The sequence below is a fragment of the Ranitomeya imitator genome, chromosome 1, assembly GCF_032444005.1.
Source record: "Ranitomeya imitator isolate aRanImi1 chromosome 1, aRanImi1.pri, whole genome shotgun sequence".
Classification (NCBI taxonomy): Eukaryota; Metazoa; Chordata; class Amphibia; order Anura; family Dendrobatidae; genus Ranitomeya; species Ranitomeya imitator.
The window spans coordinates 623789428-623812970 of NC_091282.1; the positions used below are offsets into that span (position 1 = coordinate 623789428).

Here is a 23543-nt window from a genome sequence, read left to right on the forward strand (position 1 = left end):
GAATTAAAATTAGTGGCGCTGGTATCAAGGATTTTCTGCTGCGAATAAGACAGTAACCACTCTATTGTCAAAGAAATAAATACTATGAGGTATATTCACACAAATAAAACCTTTTTCTTTTTCAAGAAAAGGATTTACCTCATATGTTTGTGTAATATGGTTGTACTACCAAGATACAAGTTATAACAGAGGTACATATAATACAAACAGATCCACAAATGCCTGAATTCAAAGAAAAAAGGAAGTCTATGAACAATAATGACAGTGAGGCATCTCATTCTGTTACTGTATAGAAGGATGCGCTGTCCTGGTACTGGATGATATAGTGACTGTCTTGAAGATGACGTTCTACCGTTTAGGGCAATTAGGTACGTATGTATATAGACGTTGGAGAGCTGCCTCTGCCGATGGCAGCTTGCTCCGTATGGTACCTCCAACAGTCGGCAGGGATCCAGTCACTGTCTCTCTGCGCTGCGTGATGGTTGATGCGGCTAGTGCAGGACCTGTGTAACAAGATGGATCAAGTGATGTCTGCATGACTGAGGCTAGGTACGGGTCGCAGCAATGACCATTAGCCAATGCATTTAGGAAACTCCATTTTCCTTCTTCAGGGTTGGTCCTTCTACTGGTAGAGTCCTTAAATACCTTGCATGAAGGTCAGATGGCATTATTCAATAAAAAACGAAAAGTTCAACTTCGCTGTTGAGTCCTCTATGGATCAATGTGTCCAACATAAAGATCCATTTACTCTCTGCACGTGACATAGACTTAATATAGTTGCTTTTCCTCCAGTGTGAGTTTTAGTGATGGGTGAGCACTGAAATGCTCTGGTGCTCGTTGCTCGGGTAGAGCAAATTGGAATGTTCGGGAACAATGAGCCCAATGTAAGTCTATGGGAAACTCGAGCACTTTTCCGACGCCCCCCGGTGATCTACAGTGGGACTAAAAATTGCGTAAATCGATGGGAACAGTGCTCAAATGACATGTAAACAGCATGGGGATGAACCCTGGAAGCATTTTTGACTCCCAGGTCACTGCTGTTAACAATGTTGTCAGAGTGTTACTTGACTTTTACAGGCTCACAATAAAACATACAAAAACAAAAACAAAATTGGTTTTCCTGGGAAATTTGTTAAGGAACGTCCTTTCCAAGGTAATAACTTGTATATAAGGCACAATAACTAACCAAAACCAAAAATGCTCCTCCACACCGTGGGCTATGTTCACACGTAGTGTTTTTGATGCATTTTTGAACTTTAGCATTGCTTTCAACCAAGACTAATGCATTCACTGGGAAATGTAATTTTAACATTTTACAACCTTATCTGGCCATGTGACACATCATCAGACACATTCTGTTTCAATTATGAAGGAAGGACTCTGAAAGTCATAAAGCCTATTTTTATAGGTTCATCAGGCGGTACTAACTATTCTTAAAGGACCAGCAGTCGGCCCTTACTATTCTTAGAGAGCCATCAGCCAGCTATGCTTTGTTGTTCCCATTAACAAACAGTGGGTCTCATATACTGTTATTGCGTATGCAGTGAGTGGCAGGGCTGCCCAAAATTTGGACGCATCCCAATACTCCTTTGAATAGATGTACAGGAGGGCCTCCTGAAAGCAATGTTCCCATTATTATAGTCGCCCATACTGTTTGCCTATGCAGTGAATGAAAGGGCTCCCAAAAATTTGGAGGCACTCCAATGCCCCTTTGTAAAGACGTAGAGGAGGGCCTTATGAAAAAATGTTCCCATTATTAGGAAGTGGGTCTCCCATAATGTTTGCCTATGCAGTGAAAGCAATGGTTGCCAAAAATTTGGAGGCACTCCAATGCCCTTTGGAAGAGACATGGAGGAGAGCCTCATAAAAAATGTTCCCATTAGAAAGGAGAAGGTCTAAAATTTTAATGCCCATGCACTAAGTGTATGGGCTGACAAACATTTACCCTGGGGGGTATACTTGAACATACTATATACCAATTTTTTTTAGTAGGCATCATAAACACCCTTTACAAAAATTATGTGAGTATTGTATCACGGACCACGGTCACCCTAGTGATATGGTGGTGGAAGATGAGGATGAGGAGAAGGAGGAGGACAACAAATAGCCAAAATCAGGAAGCGTATACCCATGTGTGTGTGTGTGTGAAGAGGTGCATGGGAATAGACCTCCCAAAAAAAGACACCGGATTTGAGTTTAGTGTTACAATGCTATCATTTGATGGTTTTGAGAAGTCTGGTCCAATCCAGTTGACAGGACGATTCGCTTTTCAGTTATAATTACACCAGCAACACTAAAAACCCGCTCTGACAAAATGCTAGCAGCAGGGCAGGCTAGGACTTCCAAGATGTAGAGAGCCAGTTCATGCCACATGTCTAGCTTGGATACCCAATAATTATAAGCCACAGAGGAAATACAGAGGACATTGGTATGAACAACAAGGTACTCCCTCAGCATCTTCCCAAACTTTGCACTCCCTGTGAGAGTAATTCGCACCTCAGGGCCTGTGAGATGGGACGGTCTTAGAAATCTCTCCCAGAACTTTGACAGTGTTCCCCTACCTCTGCTGGATTGGAGTTGTGTCTCTCTCACCTGTATTCCTTGGTTGTCCAACAAGCTGTGACCTCTGCCGCCAACACTTTCAGATTGGAATGTTTTTAATAATTCCATAACAAGGGCCTTCTGCTACTGCCCCATTTTAGTAGACCTGTCCGCCTCTGGAATAAAAGATAGAAAGTTCTACTTGTAGCGTGGGTCTAGAAGCGTCACCAACCAGTATATGACTGTCACCAAAAATATTGAGAACGCGAAGGTCACGGGAAAGGCAGTGTAACATATCCTCAGCCATGAATGCCAGACTGCTAACAGAGGAGACTTCCTTGTCCTCACCAAGAGGATGACTGACCATGCTCTCCTCTTCTTCCTCCACTCTGTCCTCAGGCCATCCACACTGAACAGACGGTATGACAGCTGTGCAGGTAGTACCAACTATAGCGTATGAAACTAGCTTCTGTTCTCCCTCCTCCTCCTCCTCTTTTTCTCATTGTCACCCAATCCATGAGGCTCAGAGGTTAGGCTGTGTGTAATCACCTTGTATGGTTCCTTGTTCCATCTCATCATGCTTCACCTGCAATGCATCCTCTTTGATTGTGAGCAGAGAGCGTTTCCATCTTGGTGAAGTCCTCAAAATTTTGAAGGATGGTACATATGTTTGACATCCATAGCCACTTCTAAGGTCTTATGTGTGGAGTCAGAACTGAATTGTTGATGCTGGTAGTCAACAACTGCCCTCTTCTGCTCACAAATCCTTCCCAACATCTGCAGTGTAGAGTTCCGTATTGGAATTTCACACACCAGTCGTCCGTGAGCCAGAATCTGCAAACGCTGCTGAAGCACGGCAAGGCTGACTTTATAAAATAGGCACACAGGTGGTGTACTTTAACAAGCAGATCTGGCAGCTCCAGGTATGTTTTGAGAAACTGCTGAACCACGAGGTTAAGCACATGGGCCAGGCATGGTACATGTGTGAGCTTGCTCGCCTCAGAGCTGCCACCAGGTTCTGGCCATTGTCACACATGACCATGCCTGACTTTAGGTTCAGTGGTGTCAGCCACAGATCTCTTTCAGAGCTGTCCAAAAATCTTCAGCATTGAGTGTTTTGTCAAGCATATTAGCTCAGCACAGTCTGTTGCCGCTTGGCTGAGTCAGTGCAGCAGTGCAACTAATGTGGTAATTTTGGAGATGAAGGCTGAAATGGAGGATGAGGAGGAGATGCTGGAGCTGTATAGACTGTGGGGTAAACCCTGATTGATCTAGGGCCCGCAATCCTTGGCATTGGGAGGTCGTGTTCCATCCTAAGGTCTTACTGGGTCCCGGCTTCCACTATGTTAACCCAGTGTGCGGTCAGATGTATCGTCACTGCCCACAAGCAGTTGTCCACGTGTCCTTGGTTAGGTGGACTTTCCCAGTAACTGCATTGTTGAGATCACGGCTAATATTGTGGGACACATGTTTGTGTAATGCGAGAACTGCACACCAGGAGAAATAGTGGTGGCTGGGGACCGAGTACCGAGGGACGGCTGCTGCCATCAGGTTGCAGAAAGCTTCCATCTCCATGAGCCTAAAAGGCAACATTTTGAGTGCAAGCAGTTGTAAAATGTGGGAATTTAGTAGTTTGGCCTGTGAGGCGCTGGCTGCATATTTGCACCTGCGTTCCAAGGACTGGGGTATGGACAACTGAATGCTGCGCTGGGACAAGGACGTGGACTTGCTTGCTGCTGGTGCTAGTTGAGTGTCTGCAACAACAGGTGCAGGGCAGGAGACATCTTCGCATGCACCATGGACAGGGGATTGGCTTTCACGCACAACAGTGGAAGAAGCCATGGTGTTACCCGCAGACACTGTTTGTGGACCCAGGGGTTTGGCCCACAAAGTCGGGTGCTTTGCTGCCATGTGCCTGATCATGCTGGTGGTGGACAGGCTGGTAGTTTTGCTACCCCTGCTGATGCTGGCCTGGCAGGTGGTGCAAATGGATTTTTTGGGGTTATCGGCATAGTCTTTCAAAAACAACCAGACTCTGGAAGACCTAACAGTTGTACTGTCAACTTCCGTCATGTTGATGTTACGGGGAACAGTTGCCCGCCTTCTGTCTGCAGCCACCACACTGCTTCTTCCTAACTGTTGGGGTGCTAGGCCTCTCTCTTCCTGTGTGCTGCTGTTCTCGCTCTGCATGTCCTCCTGCTAGGCTGGATCAGTTACTATATCATCCACCACCTCGTCTTCCACTACCGCACCCCGGTCCTCTTCCTGACTTTCTGGCAATTATGTCTCATCATCGACCTATTGTGTCATGTTCCCACTATCACCTTTGTGTGACCATGGCTGCTCAAATATTTGGGCATCGCTACATGCGATCTCCTCTTGCCCCGATTCAAGTGGATTGAGCGAGAGGCCAGAATATATAAATGGAATAGTGAACAGCTCTTGTGAGTGTCCAAGTGTGGGATCTGTTGCCTATGGGCACTCGGCATGGTGGGAGGAAGGAGGATCATGGTGAGTAATATGTGGACCAGTTATCCGCTATCCAACCAACAACCTTTTCACACTGCTCTTGGCCTCTGCATGCACCATCACCTTCATCAAGAAGAGGCCTGATTAGTCTCGAAAGCTTGCAATTTGTTACCATCTTTTCAGCTAGACATTAAAAGTTATCAACCACTGAGGACTCTCAATTCTAAATATTTTTCTATCTACTGGCTAACACGGTACCAAGATATATATCTTTGCTGTATCTTGATGGAACCAGTAAAAGTAAGGATCCCAAGGACTTTGTTTTCATTATAACCCAGTATAATGCCAATTCTAATATCCTCTCAAAAATAGTAAGGAAACATTGGGACATACTAAAGGAAGTTAAAATACTGGGTGAACAGATTCCCACCTATCCTAGGTTTGTGTATAAAAAAGTCTGTAACCTAGGAAACATCGTAACCCCCACAGTTTAAAATAACCCCCTAAAAAACCTTCCTCTTTTTTCAGGACACACTCAAAGGTTTTTTCCTTGCCGTAAGTGCAAAATGTGCCATCAGGTCCAAAATAAAAAAAAATAAAAATTGGATATTACTAAGGGTGGCACAGAATACAAGATCAGGGATTTTATTATGTGTTCCACTGTGGGGGTCATAAACACCATCAAATGTCCATGTGATAAATTCTATGTGGGACGCACAAAATGTCCCCTTAATGTTAGAATAAATGAGCACATCAGAAATATAAAGAAAAAATACACAGGCCACCCCTTATCTAAACATTTTGTGGAAAATCAGAAATATAAAGAAAAAATACACAGGCCACCCCTTATCTAAACATTTTGAGGAAAATTATGGAGGGTTGATGCAAAATATGGTGGCTATTGGCCTGGAAATTACATACCCACACTGGAGGAAAGGCATAGTAAGTCTATGTCATGTCCAGAGAGTACATCAATCTTAATGTTGGACATGTTGATCCCTAGAACACTCAACAACAAAGTTGAACTTTTTGATTTTTATTGAATAATACCATCTGACCTTCATGTAAGGTATTTAAGGATGCTCTACCAGAAGGAGGACCATCCCTGAGGAAGGAAACTGGAGTTTCCAAAATGTGTGGGCTAATGGTCCTTGCTACGACCCAAACCTAGCCTCAGTCATGCGGACATCACGTGATCGATCATGTCACACAGATCCTGCACTAGCCGCGTCAACCGCCGGCAACCAGCACGCAGCACCTAGAGACAGGGACCGGATTCCCGCCGACTGTTGGAGGTACCACACTGAGCAAGCTGCCTCTGGCTGGGGCAGCTCTCTGACATCTATGTACATACCTACCTAACTGCCCTATAATGGCAGAACATCATCTTTAAGACAGGCACTAGATCATCCAGTACCGAGTCAGCACATCCTTCTATATGGTAACAGACTGAGATGCCTCACTGCCATTACTGTTCATAGACTTCCTAAAGGGGTTATTTGAATTCAGGCACTTGTGGAACTGTTTGTATTATATGTACCCCTGTTATAACTTGTATCTTGGTAATACCACCATATTACACCACCACACCACCATCTGTGGTTACATTATACCATACACTTGGCATTTATATGAGTAAATCCCTTTCTTGAAAAGAAAAAGGTTTTGTCAGCACGGATATACCTCATAGTAAGAATTTACATCAACTGACTTTTTACATACGTAGTGTTCTATTACATGACCGCACTGGTATAAATGAGCTTTTATTCAGTAGCCATTCTTTCTCAAATGTTAGCATAAGCAGACTGCATGGTGAGGGGCTGGATTAAACACACTAGTGACGATGGGAATAAATGTAAAACCTGACTTCATCGATTAAAAATTATTTCCCAATACCTTTGTCCTTATAGAATATCTTTAATGGGATATATCTGGAAAACAACATTTTTAAAGTATAGCCATTCAGTTGATGAGCTACTGGTTCCATGCTTGACTTCATATGTTATCACAAGAAAAACCATGATATTTCTCACCAATGACCCCCTGTAGTAATGAAATTAATTGATAGGATGGGTCCATTTGTCTATAATAGAGAGAACTGTATAATTCATTATATTTTATTTTCCTGCACTGTTTTTTATATGAAGTCAAATTTTGGTGACATACTGTGATACTAGTCTACAGGGCTGGATAGAAATTTTAATAGTAATGGTCGAGCACTAAAATGCTCGGGTGCTCGTTGCTCGGGTCGAGCAGATTGGAATACTCGGGTACTCGGCCAGAACAACGAGCCCAATGTAAGTCTATGGGAGACCCGAGTATTTTTACCACGAAAATGTCTGAAAATGATAGAAGCACTGCTCAAGTGACACAGGGACCTAATGGGGATCGCCCCTAGAAGCATTCCTGACTCCTAGTTCATAGCTTTAATTATTTTTTTCCGAGATTCATGCCATTTTTCTCTGTGCCACAAAAAACACATGAAAGCGAAACTAAAACGGGTTTTGCTTGGAAATATGTCAAGGTACATCCTTTGCAGGTTCATGACTTGCCTGTAAGGCCAAATATTTAACCCCAGCACGAAAATTTCCTCTCCCACTTAGGCTTAGTTCAGACACAGCGTTTTTTAAGCTTTTTTCAACTTTAACATTGCTTTCAACCACTACAAATGCATTCACTGGGAAATGTCATTGTAACATTTAACACCCCTAGCTGGCCATGTGGTGTGTGACACATAAGCAGACCCTTCTTGTTTCATTTACGAAGGAGGGACTCTTAAACTCACAGTGCCTATTTTACTGGTGCATCAGGTGGCATTAATCTTCTTAAAGGGCCATTATGAAACAGTGGGTCTCCTAAGCTGTTGTAGCCTTTGCTGTGAGTGGCTGGGCTGCCAAAAATTACAACACACCACAATACCCCTATCATAAGTTGTCCAGGGGGGACTCCTGAAAAACTGTTGCATTGAATTCAAGGCCAGCCCTGCTGCCAATTCATATGCACCCCAATAAGCCTTTGGACCCAAATACTGGATGGGCCCATAAAAATCCACTTCACAATATGCATTTTGTACTTCCGTACTCCTTTGTTTTATATATTGGCGGCAAGGCCAGCCCTGCTGCATAGTCAGTCATATGCACCCCATTACGCCTTGGGACCCGCATACTGGATGGGCCCAGGAAAATCCACTTTACAATATGCATTTTGTACTCCCGTACTCCTTGGTTTTAGATATTGGCAGCTAGGCCAGCCCTGCTGCATAGTCAGTCATATGCACCCCATTAGGCCTTGAAACCCACATAGTGGATGGGCCCAGGAAAATCCACTTCAAAATATGCATTTTGTGCTCCATACTCCTTAGTTTTATACATTGGCAGGAAGGCGAGCCCTGCTGCATGGTCATATGCACCCCATTAGGCCTTGGAACCCACATACTGGATGGGCCCAGGAAAATTCACTCGTATTTTTTAATGGTATGATGGTTCCCTCTTTGCACAATTATTTACAGGAGAATTTTGCAATTTTATTTGCCATGTTTTTAACACTAAGGTTCAGATACAGCTTTAAAAAAGGCAAATAATTGCAATACGAGGCAACTTTATTGCAAACTACAAAATTCAAGGAATAGTATGATTGAATAGTGTGAGTGCGTACACTTTTGTGTGTGAGGACTACATAAATATAGTGATTATGTATATATGAAGATAAACTACATACAGTATAGTTAGATCATCACCAAGAGGCTTTTAAACATCATCCGTCTGGAATATCAGAGAAGCGCCACCAAGACAGGGAACCCCTGGGAGATTACCTACACTACATGGGCGTCCCAAGTTATGCAGGTATCAGCACACTGTACATATAGAGGTACCCCAGTTTTGGTATCTGTCTTAGTCATGTTTCTCTGGTCTTCTATAGTGAATAACACTATGTAGTAACTCTAGTTTCACCCAGACCTTCAAGTGGCCACTTTTCAAGGTTGTATGAAACTGAGATATCATGGAGTCATCAGACGAGGGGCCATAAACCCCTAGAAAATAAAAGCCACAAGGATTTAGATCAAACCACCACGGCATAGTTTCAGTAAACCTTAATGTTTTACAATGACAAACAGCAAACATATAGAGGCTTATAACTGTTTGTGAAGTGAATAAACAAACATTTATCAAGATTTTGTCACTATTAGCATTGCCTGTCACATCTCTAAATGTTTTACAAGAAATGCAGCTATATGATGAATGCTTTCGGTATACAGTATTTCAATCTTGTTTACAAATCGCCATTTGTACTGTATATTCTCCATTTGTACATTTGAGGCAGACAAAGTTAAGGCTTGCAAGGAGAGAAACAAATATAGTGGACAAAGCTATATTTTTAATGAACTACTGAGGCAAAGTAACAGCATTGCTTTATCAAATTTATATGAAGGGTATTGTGTCCAATGTTAGCAACCAGGCAACGCAAAAAAGAGCTTTTCAAGTGAGCTCTTTAAGGTACACAAATGTTATGAAGTGTTTTCCAACAAGGATGTGGTTTCGGCAATGGGGGGTACCTTTTGTAAAAATAGACTAGTGCCATCACAGCCCCCTTGACCAAACTTCACCGGCCTATAACAGTACAAAGCACGTACACCCTGGTGATCTAGTGGCAGTTAAACAAGAGAGATTGCAGGAGACAGAGTTAAGAAGTAGGCCCAATGGAATGCCATGCCCAATTCCCCAATTCCCTTTTTGGACTTAAAAATATAGTGCCATCACAGCCCACTTGCCCAAAATTGTCCGGCCTATAACAGTACTGAGCATGTGCACCCTGGTCATCTAGTGGCAGTTAAAGGACACATTGCAGGAGACAGACTTAAGAAGCAGGCCCAATGCAATATAATGCCCAATTCCCCAATGTGGAGTCCTGTTTTTACAAAATGAAATAGTGCCTTCACAGCCCCCGTGCCCAAAAATCACCGGCCTATAACAGTACTGAGCACGTGCACCCTGTTAGGACTGGCGGAACGCACCAAGAGAGATGATATAGATGCGTTCGCAGTCCGGGGTCCACCGTGCAGGTGAAACCTGCTGCTAGGAAATGACAGACTATATGGCGGTATCCAAAAGTATACACGCGTGGGTTAAACCTCACCCAGCGTGAAGAAAGCGATCCTGTTGCGTCACAGGACCGCGGTACCGCACATAGAGCGCGAGCAAGTGGTCAGCAAACTTAACCCCAACAGGGATTGTAGTCCGATTAGACCCTTGCTGGCACTACACCGCTACTGGGTGTGTAAGGAAATATATAATTATAGCACCGAAGTGCGAACTGTGCCATGCTGGCAGGTACCACTAAGCACCCAGACGTGGGTCAGGAAGCGCACACTGGCGCGTGGCACCGCACTGGCGGTCACAGCAATAGACGCTGATACGTGTGTGACACGTTGAGTGATTAGTCGGGCGCTAGATAGCAGCCATACACCATACGCGAACAGTCATACAATAGGGTAGGGGTATTTAATGAACGACTTGCACTCACAACAAACACACGTATTAAATTGTACACTAGCGCATGGCCGTGCGGTCATGCGCAGTTTATATAGTTGCAGGACAGGAAGTGGCCACAGAAACTTTGCCCTTCCAAGACCTGCCAAGAGGACCAATAGAATGCGCTGCAGAGTCTGAGCACATGACCCTCGATCTCCAACGGGAGATCTTGCCCTGGGCATGCTCAGTGTGCGCAGACAAGGACTTAGTCCCAGAGAAGTCCACTCGCTGCTGACCAGCACTGACTTTAATGGCAGGAGCTGAAGAAGCAGCAGTAACTCTCTGAACAGAGTGAGACCGAGCAAGACGCTGGGACCGACGTCCCTGCTGAGCAGGCTCCACTGCGGCTGGATAGGAATGGGGGACCGCAGCGGAGACGGCTCGAGATTCCCCCTGTGCAGAAGCGGGAACTCGAGACCTAACATTACCCCCCCTCCTAGGGCCCCCCCCCTCCTTGGGCCTCGCTACGCTCGAAGGCAGCAATGAGCTGTGGGGCCCGAATGTTTTCAGCAGGCTCCCATGACCTGTTCTCTGGACCATAACCCTTCCAATCCACCAGATAGAACTTTTTGCCGCGTACCACCTTACACCCCAAAATAGCGTTCACCTCGTAATCGTCCGTAGACGAACCCGATGTCCCGGCAGATGACTCGGAAAACCGGGACATGTATACGGGTTTCAAGAGGGACACATGAAAGGTGTCGGTGATACCCAAGCGTGGAGGAAAAGCCAGGCGGGAGACCACAGGATTAACCTGTTCGAGAACCTTGAAGGGACCCAAGTAGCGAGGAGCAAACTTAGTGGACTCAACTCGCAGCCTGATGTTATGGGCGGAGAGTCACACCAAGTCGCCAGGAGCAAAGGTCGGAGCGGGGCGCCGATGAACATCGGCGGAGGACCTCATTCTCTCCTTGGAAGCCCGAATGGCATCCTGAGTGCGATCCCAAATGTCCCGTGCCTCCACAGCCCAGTCTGCCACCCTGGAATCGGCGGAAGACACGGGCATGGGCACAGGTACCCGCGGATGCTGACCATAGTTAAGGAGGAATGGAGTCTGTCCAGTGGAGTCAGCTACAGCATTGTTAAGAGCAAACTCCGCCCACGGTAGCAAAGATGTCCAGTCATCTTGCTTAGCAGAGACAAAATGTCGCAGATATGTGACCAAGGTCTGGTTGGCTCTCTCCACCAACCCATTCGTCTCGGGATGATATGCCGAAGAGAGATTCAACTCGATACTGAGAAGGCGACAAAGCTCTCTCCAGAACCGAGACGCAAACTGGGGACCCCGGTCACTGACAATTTTGTCTGGCATACCGTGAAGACGGAAGATGTGTTTAACAAACAATGCTGCTAAGGCCTGTGCAGAAGGTAGCCGAGGAAGCGGCACCAAATGCACCATTTTAGAAAAATGGTCGGTGATAACCCAAATGACAGTACAGCCACGTGACTTGGGCAAACCCACCACAAAGTCCATCCCGACCATCTCCCAGGGCCTGTCTGCCACCGGCAGAGGGTATAACAACCCAGCTGGCCGTTGACGGAGAGACTTATTTTTGGCACAAGAGACACATGCCCGAACGTAGTCTCCTACGTCACGAACCATATGTGGCCACCAATACATTCTCGCCAACAACTCAGATGTCCTCTTTGCCCCAAAGTGTCCACCCACTCTGGACGAATGAGCCCACGAGAGAACCTCCGGACGCAAATTGATGGGAACAAAAGTCTTGCCCGGAGGCACAGACTCAAGCGAAACCGGAGCTACGGTTCTCAGACTCTCTGAAGGGACAATGAGCCGAGGCTCGTCCTCCTCCTCCACAGTTGACACCAGGGAGCGAGAGAGAGCGTCAGCACGAATGTTCTTCTCCCCGGCGAGATAATGTAGAGTGAAGTGGAACCGGGAGAAAAACAAGGACCATCTGGCCTGACGAGAATTCAGCCGCTGGGCTGTCTGTAAATAGACCAAATTCTTGTGGTCCGTGAAGACTTGGAATGGGAACTGAGCACCCTCCAAGAGATGTCTCCATTCCGAAAAGGCCAACTTCATTGCCAGCAGCTCCCTATCCCCGATGGAGTAATTTCTCTCCGCTGGTGAGAAGGTCTTTGAGAAGAAGAAGCATGGGTGCTTCCGACCTTGAGCATCCTTTTGATAGAGGACTGCTCCTGCACCAACAGATGAGGCATCCACCTCCATTAGGAATGGCTTATCCACATCGGGACGATGTAAGATGGGAGCGCTAGCAAAGTGGGACTTAATAGAAGTGAAGGCCTTGGAGACCTCTTCGGACCACAATTTAGGATTCGCTCCCTTCTTGGTGAGGGATACCAAGGGAGCTACCAGGGTTGAGAAGTGGGGGATGAACTGACGATAGTAATTTATGAACCCCATAAAGTGCTGCACCGCTTTCAGAGAATGGGGTTCCTGCCAGTCCATCACTGCCTGTAGTTTGGCAGGATCCATAGCCAATCCCTGGGCCGAGATGATGTAGCCCAGGAAAGGTAAAGACTCCTGCTCAAACATACACTTCTCCAACTTGGCATAGAGGGAGTTTGCCCGTAGGAGGTCGAAGACTTTGCAAACATCTCTCCGGTGGGAGTCAATATCTGGAGAGTAGATGAGAATATCATCCAGATAGACTACGACCGAGGTGGAAAGCATATCCCGGAAGATATCGTTCACAAAGTCTTGGAAAACGGCTGGGGCATTACAGAGCCCGAAGGGCATCACCAGATATTCATAGTGCCCATCCCTGGTGTTAAAGGCCGTCTTCCATTCGTCCCCCTCACGGATGCGAATCAGGTTGTAAGCACCCCGCAGGTCTAATTTAGTAAATACCCTTGCTCCCCGAAGTCTATCGAATAACTCAGATATCAAGGGCAAAGGATACTTATTCTTAACGGTGATGGCGTTAAGACCCCTGTAGTCTATGCATGGGCGCAATTCCCCATTCTTCTTCTGCACGAAGAAGAACCCTGCCCCAGCAGGTGACACTGACTTCCTAATGAATCCTCTTGCCAGATTTTCCTGGATGTACTGTGACATTGCCTCCGTCTCTGGGAGAGATAGCGGATGAACTCGACCCCGGGGAGGCTCAGCACCAGGCAAGAGATCAATAGGATAGTCATAGGGGCGATGAGGCGGAAGGACCTCCGCCGCCTTTTTGGAGAACACGTCTGCATAAGACCAATACTGCTTGGGGAGAGAGGATAGATCTGCGGGTACCTCAGTAGTAGCAACCTGAACGCACTCCCTCTGACACCTACCCCCACAAGATTCACCCCAACCCAGAATTCTGCCTGAGGACCACTCGATATGAGGAGAGTGGTACCGTAGCCAAGGTATTCCCAACAGGACCTCATCAATTCCTTCTGGAGTGACGAGCAGAGAAATTATCTCCTGATGAGATGGCGACATGGACAGAGTAAAAGGGATGGTCTGGTGTGTTATCTGTGAGGGCAATGTCGACCCATTCACCACTCGCACCGTTACTGGTTGAGCAAGCATTACCATGGGTATTGCGTGACGTTGGGCGAAGGCAGAAGACATAAAATTGCCCTCCGCCCCAGAATCCACGCAGAGCTCTACCGAGTGGGAGAATGAGCCAATAGTAATTGTTCCCTTAGAGGACAACTTAGAGGCAAACGTCGCCGTGTCTAGTGTACCTCCACCTACTACCACTAGACGCTGACGTTTCCTCGACCGCTGAGGACATCTGGTGGCTAGATGTCCTGACTGCTGGCAAACATGACAGACCCTGAGTGCACAAGCGGTCCGGGACTTAGATCCTGCTTGTGACACTTCCCTGGCCTCATGTGGCTCAGGAACCAGGACCGGAGATTCCAGAGGTTTGGCGAAAGTAGGAGCCAGCCGAAACCTCTGCCTACACTGGGCTCGCTCTAACCTCCGCTCGTTAAAACGGAGGTTAATTCGAGTGGAGACAGTTATTAACTCCTCCAGTGTGGCAGGAATCTCCCTAGTGGCCAGAGCGTCCTTTACGTGGTCAGCCAAGCTCCTCCAAAATATGGGGATAAGAGCTTTATCCGACCAATCCAGCTCAGATGCTAAGGTGCGGAATTGGACGGCAAAATGACTGACCAAGGACTCACCCTGAGTTAATGCCAGCAATTGGAGCGTAGTATCATGGGTGACTTGAGGTCCTAAAAAGACCTGTTTCAGAGCACTCAGAAACAGCGGAGCACTCTGCACCACATGATCGCCACGCTCCCACAGCGGCGTAGCCCATTCCAACGCCCTGTCCGACAATAGAGACAGAATAAATCCCACCTTAGCCCGCTCTGTGGGAAAACGTGCAGCCAGGAGCTCGAGGTGAATAGAGCACTGACTCACAAATCCCCTACAAAACTTGCTATCACCAGAAAATTTTTCTGGCAGCGGGAGGTGAGATAATGTCGGAACAGGGGTGGCAATGGACATAGTAGCTGCAGCCACGCTGGCAGCCTGTACAGCTACTGCAGTAACATCCACAGCTGAAGTCGTGCTCTCGAGAGCCGCCAACCTACCCTCCAGCTGCTGGATATACTGCAGAGATTGCTGTTTGTCTGTCATCACTAGCCAGACCCTGGCGCTAGTGTAATGTTAGGACTGGCGGAACGCACCAAGAGAGATGATATAGATGCGTTCGCAGTCCGGGGTCCACCGTGCAGGTGAAACCTGCTGCTAGGAAATGACAGACTATATGGCGGTATCCAAAAGTATACACGCGTGGGTTAAACCTCACCCAGCGTGAAGAAAGCGATCCTGTTGCGTCACAGGACCGCGGTACCGCACATAGAGCGCGAGCAAGTGGTCAGCGAACTTAACCCCAACAGGGATTGTAGTCCGATTAGACCCTTGCTGGCACTACACCGCTACTGGGTGTGTAAGGAAATATATAATTATAGCACCGAAGTGCGAACTGTGCCGTGCTGGCAGGTACCACTAAGCACCCAGACGTGGGTCAGGAAGCGCACACTGGCGCGTGGCACCGCACTGGCGGTCACAGCAATAGACGCTGATACGTGTGTGACACGTTGAGTGATTAGTCGGGCGCTAGATAGCAGCCATACACCATACGCGAACAGTCATACAATAGGGTAGGGGTATTTAATGAACGACTTGCACTCACAACAAACACACGTATTAAATTGTACACTAGCGCATGGCCGTGCGGTCATGCGCAGTTTATATAGTTGCAGGACAGGAAGTGGCCACAGAAACTTTGCCCTTCCAAGACCTGCCAAGAGGACCAATAGAATGCGCTGCAGAGTCTGAGCACATGACCCTCGATCTCCAATGGGAGATCTTGCCCTGGGCATGCTCAGTGTGCGCAGACAAGGACTTAGTCCCAGAGAAGTCCACTCGCTGCTGACCAGCACTGACTTTAATGGCAGGAGCTGAAGAAGCAGCAGTAACTCTCTGAACAGAGTGAGACCGAGCAAGACGCTGGGATCGACGTCCCTGCTGAGCAGGCTCCACTGCGGCTGGATAGGAATGGGGGACCGCAGCGGAGACGGCTCGAGATTCCCCCTGTGCAGAAGCGGGAACTCGAGACCTAACACACCCTGGTCATGTTGTCGGAGATAAGGAAAAGATATTGCAGGAGACATAGTTAAGAATTAGGGCCAATTGTTGTGAATTCTGTGGCAGAGCTCCCTCCTGTGGTCACAAGTGGTACTTCGGCTGATTCTCTCTGTGAGCTTCCGTTGGTGGAGGAAAGTGGTACTGCAACTTCTGAGTTTCGTTCCTCAGGTGATGAGGTGAAGTTGTTAGGTGCTGCTCTATTTAACTCCACCTAGTGCTTTGATCCTGGCCTCCAGTCAATGTTCTAGTATTGGACCTGTTTCCTCCTGGATCGTTCCTGTGGCTGCTGCTCTGCATAGCTAAGTTCTGCTTTGCTATTTTGTTTGTTGTTTTTTCTTTCCAGCTTGTCTATTTGTTTTTTCCTGCTTGCTGGAAGCTCTGGGACGCAGAGGGTGTACCTCCGTGCCGTTAGTTCGGTACGGAGGGTCTTTTTGCCCCCTTTGCGTGGTTTTTGTAGGGTTTTGTGTTGACCGCAAAGTTACCTTTCCTATCCTCGCTCTGTTCAGAAAGTCGGGCCTCACTTTGCTAAATCTATTTCATCTCTACCTTTGTCTTTTCATCTTAACTCACAGTCATTATGTGTGGGGGCTGCCTTTTCCTTTGGGGTATTTCTCTGAGGCAAGGTAGGCTTATTTTCTATCTTCAGGCTAGCTAGTTTCTCAGGCTGTGCCGAGTTGCATAGGTAGCGTTAGGCGCAATCCACGGCTGCCTCTAGTGTGGTTGGAGAGGATTAGGGATTGCAGTCAGCAGAGTTCCCACGTCTCAGAGCTCGTTCTGTGTTTTTGGGTTATTGTCAGGTCACTGTATGTGTTCTGACCTCTATGTCCATTGTGGTACTGAATTACCTTTCACAACAGTACTGGAGGCCAAAAGTACTAATGATTCTCAATAGAGGGAAAAAAGAAGTTCTGAGACCATTTTTTTTTCTCTGCACTGTGTTTTGCCTTTTTTTTCCCCTAGACATTTGGGTGGTTCAGGACACAGGTGTAGCAATGGACATTAGAGGTCTGTCTTCATGTGTGGATCAGCTCACGGCAAGAGTACAAACTATTCAAGACTTTGTGGTTCAGAATTCTATGTTAGAACCGAGAATTCCTATTCCTGATTTGTTTTTTGGAGATAGAACTAAATTTCTGAGTTTCAAAAATAATTGTAAACTATTTCTGGCTTTGAAACCTCGTTCCTCTGGTGACCCAGTTCAACAAGTTAGGATCATTATTTCTTTTTTACGTGGCGACCCTCAGGACTGGGCATTTTCTCTTGCGTAAGGAGATCCTGCATTAAGTAATATCGATGCGTTTTTCCTGGCGCTCGGATTGCTGTACGATGAACCTAATTCAGTGGATCAGGCAGAGAAAAATTTGCTGGCTCTGTGTCAGGGTCAGGATGAGATAGAGGTATATTGTCAGAAATTTAGGAAGTGGTCCGTACTCACTCAATGGAATGAAGGTGCGCTCGCAGCTATTTTCAGAAAAGGTCTCTCTGAAGCCCTTAAGGATGTCATGGTGGGATTTCCTATGCCTGCTGGTCTGAATGAGTCTATGTCTTTAGCCATTCAGATCGGTCGACGCTTGCGTGAGCGTAAATCTGTGCACCATTTGGCGGTATTACCTGAGCTTAAACCTGAGCCTACGCAGTGCGATAGGACTTTAACCAGAGTTGAACGGCAAGAACACAGACGTCTGAATGGGCTGTGTTTCTACTGTGGTGATTCCACTCATGCTATCTCTGATTGTCCTAAGCGCACTAAGCGTCCACCTCTTCTGACTAGGGTTGAGCGACCTTTCTTTTTATAGGATCGGGTCGGATTTCACGAAACCGAGTGAAATCGGCCGATCCTATAGAAAAGTCGGGGTCGGCCGAAACACGAAACCCAATGCAGTGCATTGGGTTTCTAATGGTTCCCAGGGTCTGAAGGAGAGGAAACTCTCCTTCAGGCCCTGGGATCCATATTTAAGTGTAAAATAAAGAATCAAAATAAAAAATATTGCTATACTCACCCTCGGACGCGCCCTGGTTCTTACCGGCGCCTGAAGGACCTTCGATGACGTCGCGGCTTGTGATTGGTCGCGTGAGCGGTCACATGGGCGTCACGTGACCAATCACAAGCCGCGACGTCATCTAAGGTCCTTCAGGCGCTGATTCTTAGGAAGGAAGTCTGCGGGTTAGAACCAGGGCGCGTCCGACGGTGAGTATATACCTATTAGGAATATACTCACCCTCGGACGCACCCTCGGATGCTTCCTTCCTAAGAATTAGCGCCTGAAGGACCTTAGATGACGTCGTGGCTTGTGATTGGCCGCGTGACTGCCCATGTGACCGCTCACGCGACCAATCACAAGCCGTGACATCATCGAAGGCCCTTCAGGTGCTCATTCTTAGGAAGGAAGGCTGCCGGTGAGAACCAGGGCGCGTCTGAGGGTGAGTATATCAATATTTTTTAATTTTTATTCTTTATTTTACACTTAAATATAAATTCCGATACCGATTCCCGGTATCTTAAACATATCGGGAATTGGTATCGGAATTCCGATTCCAGATCAGAAGATCGCCACACAGGGGTCGGGTCGGGTTTCATGAAACCCGACTTTGCCAAAAGTCGGCGACTTCTGAATCTGGCCAACCCGTTTAGCTCAACCCTACTTCTGACACTTTCCCACCATCACCTTTGTGTGACCGGGGCTGGTCAAAGCTTTGGGCAGCTCTTCATGAGATCTCAGCTTTCCCCACTTCAAATTGACCGGCAGAGATTTCTGAATCTTGAAATAGAAAACTGAACAGCTCTTCAGAGTGTCCAAGTGTGGGATCAGTTGTCTCAGGGCACTCGGCATGGTGGGAGGCAGGAGGATCAAGGTGAGGAATATCCTGGCCACACTTGCGGCTACTCAGACTTGATGTGTGAAAGACAAGGTGGTGGTGGTGGCTAAGTGACTGGAAGCATTATCTGTTATCCAACCAACAACAGTTTCACACTGCTCTGGCTTCAATAGTGGTGTGCTGCGGTCCCCCAGAAACTGGGACAGGAAGGACGAACGAGAAGATGTGGGTCTTTGATGTTGCCCACTTTCACCTTGCCCACGGCCTCATCCTCTGGATGCACCATCAGCATCACGTCCACTTCCCCGTCCCTTGCCCCTTACCTTAACCATTTTAAATGGACTACTGCACTATTTCAAATGCTCAACACAAATGTCTTTACTACTAGGAAATAATATGTGATCAGTATGCCTACAAATCCACGATTTTTTAAACCCAAACATCAGGCAGACCTCAGCCAGACCTAACAGACTGTATTCAATTTTTAAAAAAGTTAATTTATGTTAAATAGCGCTGTATAGAATTTGATTATCACACAGCCAAAAAATAAGTACATCGTCCTCCAATGCCCAAACTTAGAGCACAGAGATATGTGACGGTTGACGGCTGTAACGGAAATACCACACTGGCAAATCTGTGGCCTTTCAATTTTTTTGAATGCTAAATAGCGCTGTGTAGAATTTTAGTATCACACAGCCACGAAATAAGTACACCGGCCTCCAATGACCAAACTTAGAGCACCGAGATATATGACGGTTGACGGCTGTAACGGAAGTACCACACTGGCAAATCTGTGGTCTTTCAATTTTTTGGGATGCTAAATAGCGCTGTGTAGAATTTGAGTATCACACAGCCACAAAGTAAGTACACCGGCCTCCAATGCCCAAACTTAGAGCACAGAGATATATGAGGCCTTTTTCGGTGAATTTAAAACACCAAAAATAAAGGAGGCGCAAGGGTAGCACACACAGCTATGCTACGTATGCCTGATAAACTATCACTTTTCAACAGGCCTCAGTTTGACAGAATAGACTGTATTTTTTTTTTGGGGGGGGGTGAGGGGGAATTTGGGGGGAAAAAAGGTATATAGACAGTAAATAAGCAGCAGCAGGCAGTTATGGAGCTTTGGGAAGGATGCAGTGGGAGCAATGGATGCACATACCGTGCCTGCAGGCCTTGCACTAATGTGGATATGCTGTGCCCTGCCTACCTAGCGCTGCAATATCGGGACCCACGAATTAGCCCTAAAAAGGACTGTTGGTTTCTCAGGAGTTGTGGATATAAGAGCTGCAGACCTAACTAACTCTAAAAAACAATATTCTGACCTTATCTCGGCAGCAGCTCTCCCTACACTTGCTGAAACAGGAACAGAATGCGGCGAGCAGGGCGGCGCCAGGTCTCTTATACTCGGGATGATGCTGTGCGACCAAGCCAATCACTGCACAACCACAACAAAGATGGCTGCGGCGCTTCATGGCCTGGCAGACAATCCCTGCACCGTGATTGGGTCTGCCAAAACTGCTGGGTGGAGACTGTGGTTACCGCCGAATAATCCCAGAAATGCTCGGTGCTCGTCGACTACACCGAGTACCTGATACTCGGGCGAGCTTCGAGTAGTGGCGAGCACGTTCGCTCATCACTAAATTTTAACATTAATCATTGAAGCTATCAAAGTTATAAGGATTAAACGTAAAAAAAAATCATTGTGATTTTGTATCTAGGAGAAGAACATGGATATGATGATGTGGACATAGATGACCTGTCTGAGCCCATAGACTCTGATGCAGAAGTCAGCGCTCATAATAACAAGGAACAATTGGAACCATCTAGGAAAGGTTTGTACTTATACAAATATGTGAAAAGAAACTTAACACTGAAGAAGACAAAGGCTCTAAAGATATTTCTTCAAAATATCTATATAGATCAGGCAAGTAGGAAAGCAGATACCATCTAACATTTTTTAAAACAAATTTTCATTTTTAAGGACATCTGCATTGAGAAGAGAAGAGCATCAAGAAGGTAATGCGCTGATAGAAAGCCTTGTGTAGGTTTCTGTCAATGCATTACCTTCTTGATTCCTGGTTTTTCACAGGAGAGCTGTCCTTACAAAAAAAGACTTGTTGGTCAGAACATTGGGCAATATCTGTTAATATCTAAATAAATATAAACTCTGTTGCAAATATAAACGCTGAACTAAGATCTTCTAGCCTTTGTCTTCTTCGGTGCTATTCAGCACTGCTATAGAACTACAGTACAATTAATTTTGTGTTGCCAGCTTCTCTCTGATTTATAAATTTATGTTAATTTTTGTTTAATTTGCTTTTATTGTTTTAAAGCTTTTGTTAATCAGAAAGAAGATCACAACTTTGCCACATGCAACATTCAAGTGGAGCTTCATTTCTGTGAGGGCCATGATTATGATGATTCCATTCCAGGCCAAATTGAGAATTAGTGGCTTAAAGGGGTTGTCTAGGAGTTTAAATATTTAGGATTAAGAAAAAGACTTGATAAAGTAAGAAAATAGCTGTAAGCTTGTTTTACCGCTGTCTCCAACATCATGTCCTCCATCTATCTGAAACTGAACCTGTCAAAAACTGAACTCCTTGTGTGTCCTCCTTCTACTAACCTAACTATGTCTGACATTGCCATTTCCCTGCGTGGTTCTACCATTACTCCCTGCTGTCTTGGGGTCATACTTGAATCAGAGCTTTCATTCACCCCCTATATCGGATCACTGGATCACTCTTGTTATCTGCACCTCAAAAACATTTCTAGAATTTGACCTTTTCTTATTTTCATATCTGCAAAAACTCTTACTGTTTCTCTTATTCATTCTTGTCTGGACTATTGTAACTCTCTACTAATTGGCTTCCCTCTTACCAAACTCTCGCCCCTCCAATCTGTCCTGAATGCTGCAGCCAGAAACATATTCCTCACCAACCGTTACACCGATGCCTCTACCTTATGCCAGTCATTACACTGGTTACCCATCTACTCCAGAATTTAGTATAATCTTATCATGCTCACCCACAAAGCACTCCATGGTTCAGCACCACCCTACATCTCCTCCCTCATCTCAGCCTACCACCCTACCCTTGCCCTCCATTCTGCTAATGATCTAAGGTTAGCATCCTATATAATCAGAACCTCCCACTCCCATCTCCAAGACTTCTTGTGTGCTGTTCCAATGCTTTGGAATGCACTACCCAAGACAATTTGATTAATCCCCAATACCCACAGTTTTAAGCATGCCCTAAAAACACATTTCTTAAGACTGACCTACCACGTCAACCCATTTATTTAACTATCTCGGACTTACCCATTCAAAATTTTCTTCATAACCAGGATCTCTTTATCATGTTCTCACTCTCTTTATGCATTTAATAGCCCTCTCTGTCTGTACTTTTACAAATTCTGTCTGATAACCAGTTCATGCAACATTACATGAACACCTGATTTCTTACATTATGGCTAGTCAGAAAATTGAAAGCAATTGTTACCATCCACCTTTCGTGTGTCCCCTATTTCCTCAAAGATTGTAAGCTTGCAAGCAGGGCCCTCATTCTAATTGGTATCTGTTGTTTGTGATTATTGTTAGGGGACTAGAAATTGATTCGCAAGACTCAGGCATCCAGGCCAGTGGTATTGGGCAGCTAGAAGGGAGGCCCCATAAATTTCTAACCCTCCAGCATCTCTAGTGTGGAGTTTGATTCGTTGCAACATCATCTGTATGTAACACACAGATAATGTCGTGTCAACGTCAGGGATGCCAGAAGGTTTGAGATTCTCGTATCTTCCATCTAGCTCCCAGATACCACTGACCTGGAAGCTGAACCAGAGTCTCATGAATTGATATCCTCATAGGGGACAGTCTAGACTTGGACCATAAATTTCCATTTTTTTTATTCCAGCTTAAATAACCAGTACAGTAAAATACCACTTGTATAGGGGGTTACATGGATGTATGGTACTTCATCAATGTAATAAGAGTAATAATTGAATACTCTTATGCGCATTATACAGATTTTTACTTTAAGGTTATTGATGGATATATTTTTATTATAGTGAATAGTATATTGCTTTTTTAATTGCAGAAATGCGTTTGTAGCTTTTACAATTATGGAGAATCTGCAGAATGATTTCAAGAATTACCGTTATTTGCAATTTCAACCCATGGCATGTACAGGTTTTAACAGGACAATTAGCATAATTTGAGTAAAATGATTCCAGGTTAGTGTAAATGTGAATTTGATCTATTGAATTTTTTTCTAGATTCATACATTATAGAGATTATAAATTGTATTCATTTTGACTCAGCATAATTAATAAATACATTTATAAATGAAGATGTGGTCTTGTCTAATTTTATTGTATTCTTTAAAATATATATTTCTTCAACCAAATCTATATGTACAGTACTGCGCAAAAGTTTTAGACAAATGTGAACAAAATGTTGCAAAGGAAAAACCCTTACAAAAATAAAACTGTTAAGTTTATTTTGATTAATTAACAAAGTGAAAAGTGAATGACCAAAAAAAGGAATCTTAAATCAATATTTCGTCTGACCATCCTTTCTTCTAGATAAACTTACACACAGTCATATTCTG

The 23543-nt window shown here is 45.5% G+C and overlaps 1 protein-coding gene across 1 annotated transcript in view; it reads left to right on the forward strand.

Annotated features, from left to right (window-relative positions):
- The window catches only part of LOC138681287 (antigen WC1.1-like), a 273048-nt gene extending 249766 nt beyond the window's left edge, over window positions 1-23282 (forward strand). The window contains exons 15-16 of the mRNA XM_069768718.1: window positions 20658-20771; window positions 21273-23282. Of these exons, the coding sequence (XP_069624819.1) occupies window positions 20658-20771; window positions 21273-21388 (230 nt within the window). The 3' untranslated portion in view covers window positions 21389-23282. The remainder of the gene's footprint in view (window positions 1-20657; window positions 20772-21272) is intronic.
- The last annotated feature ends 261 nt before the right edge of the window (window positions 23283-23543 follow it).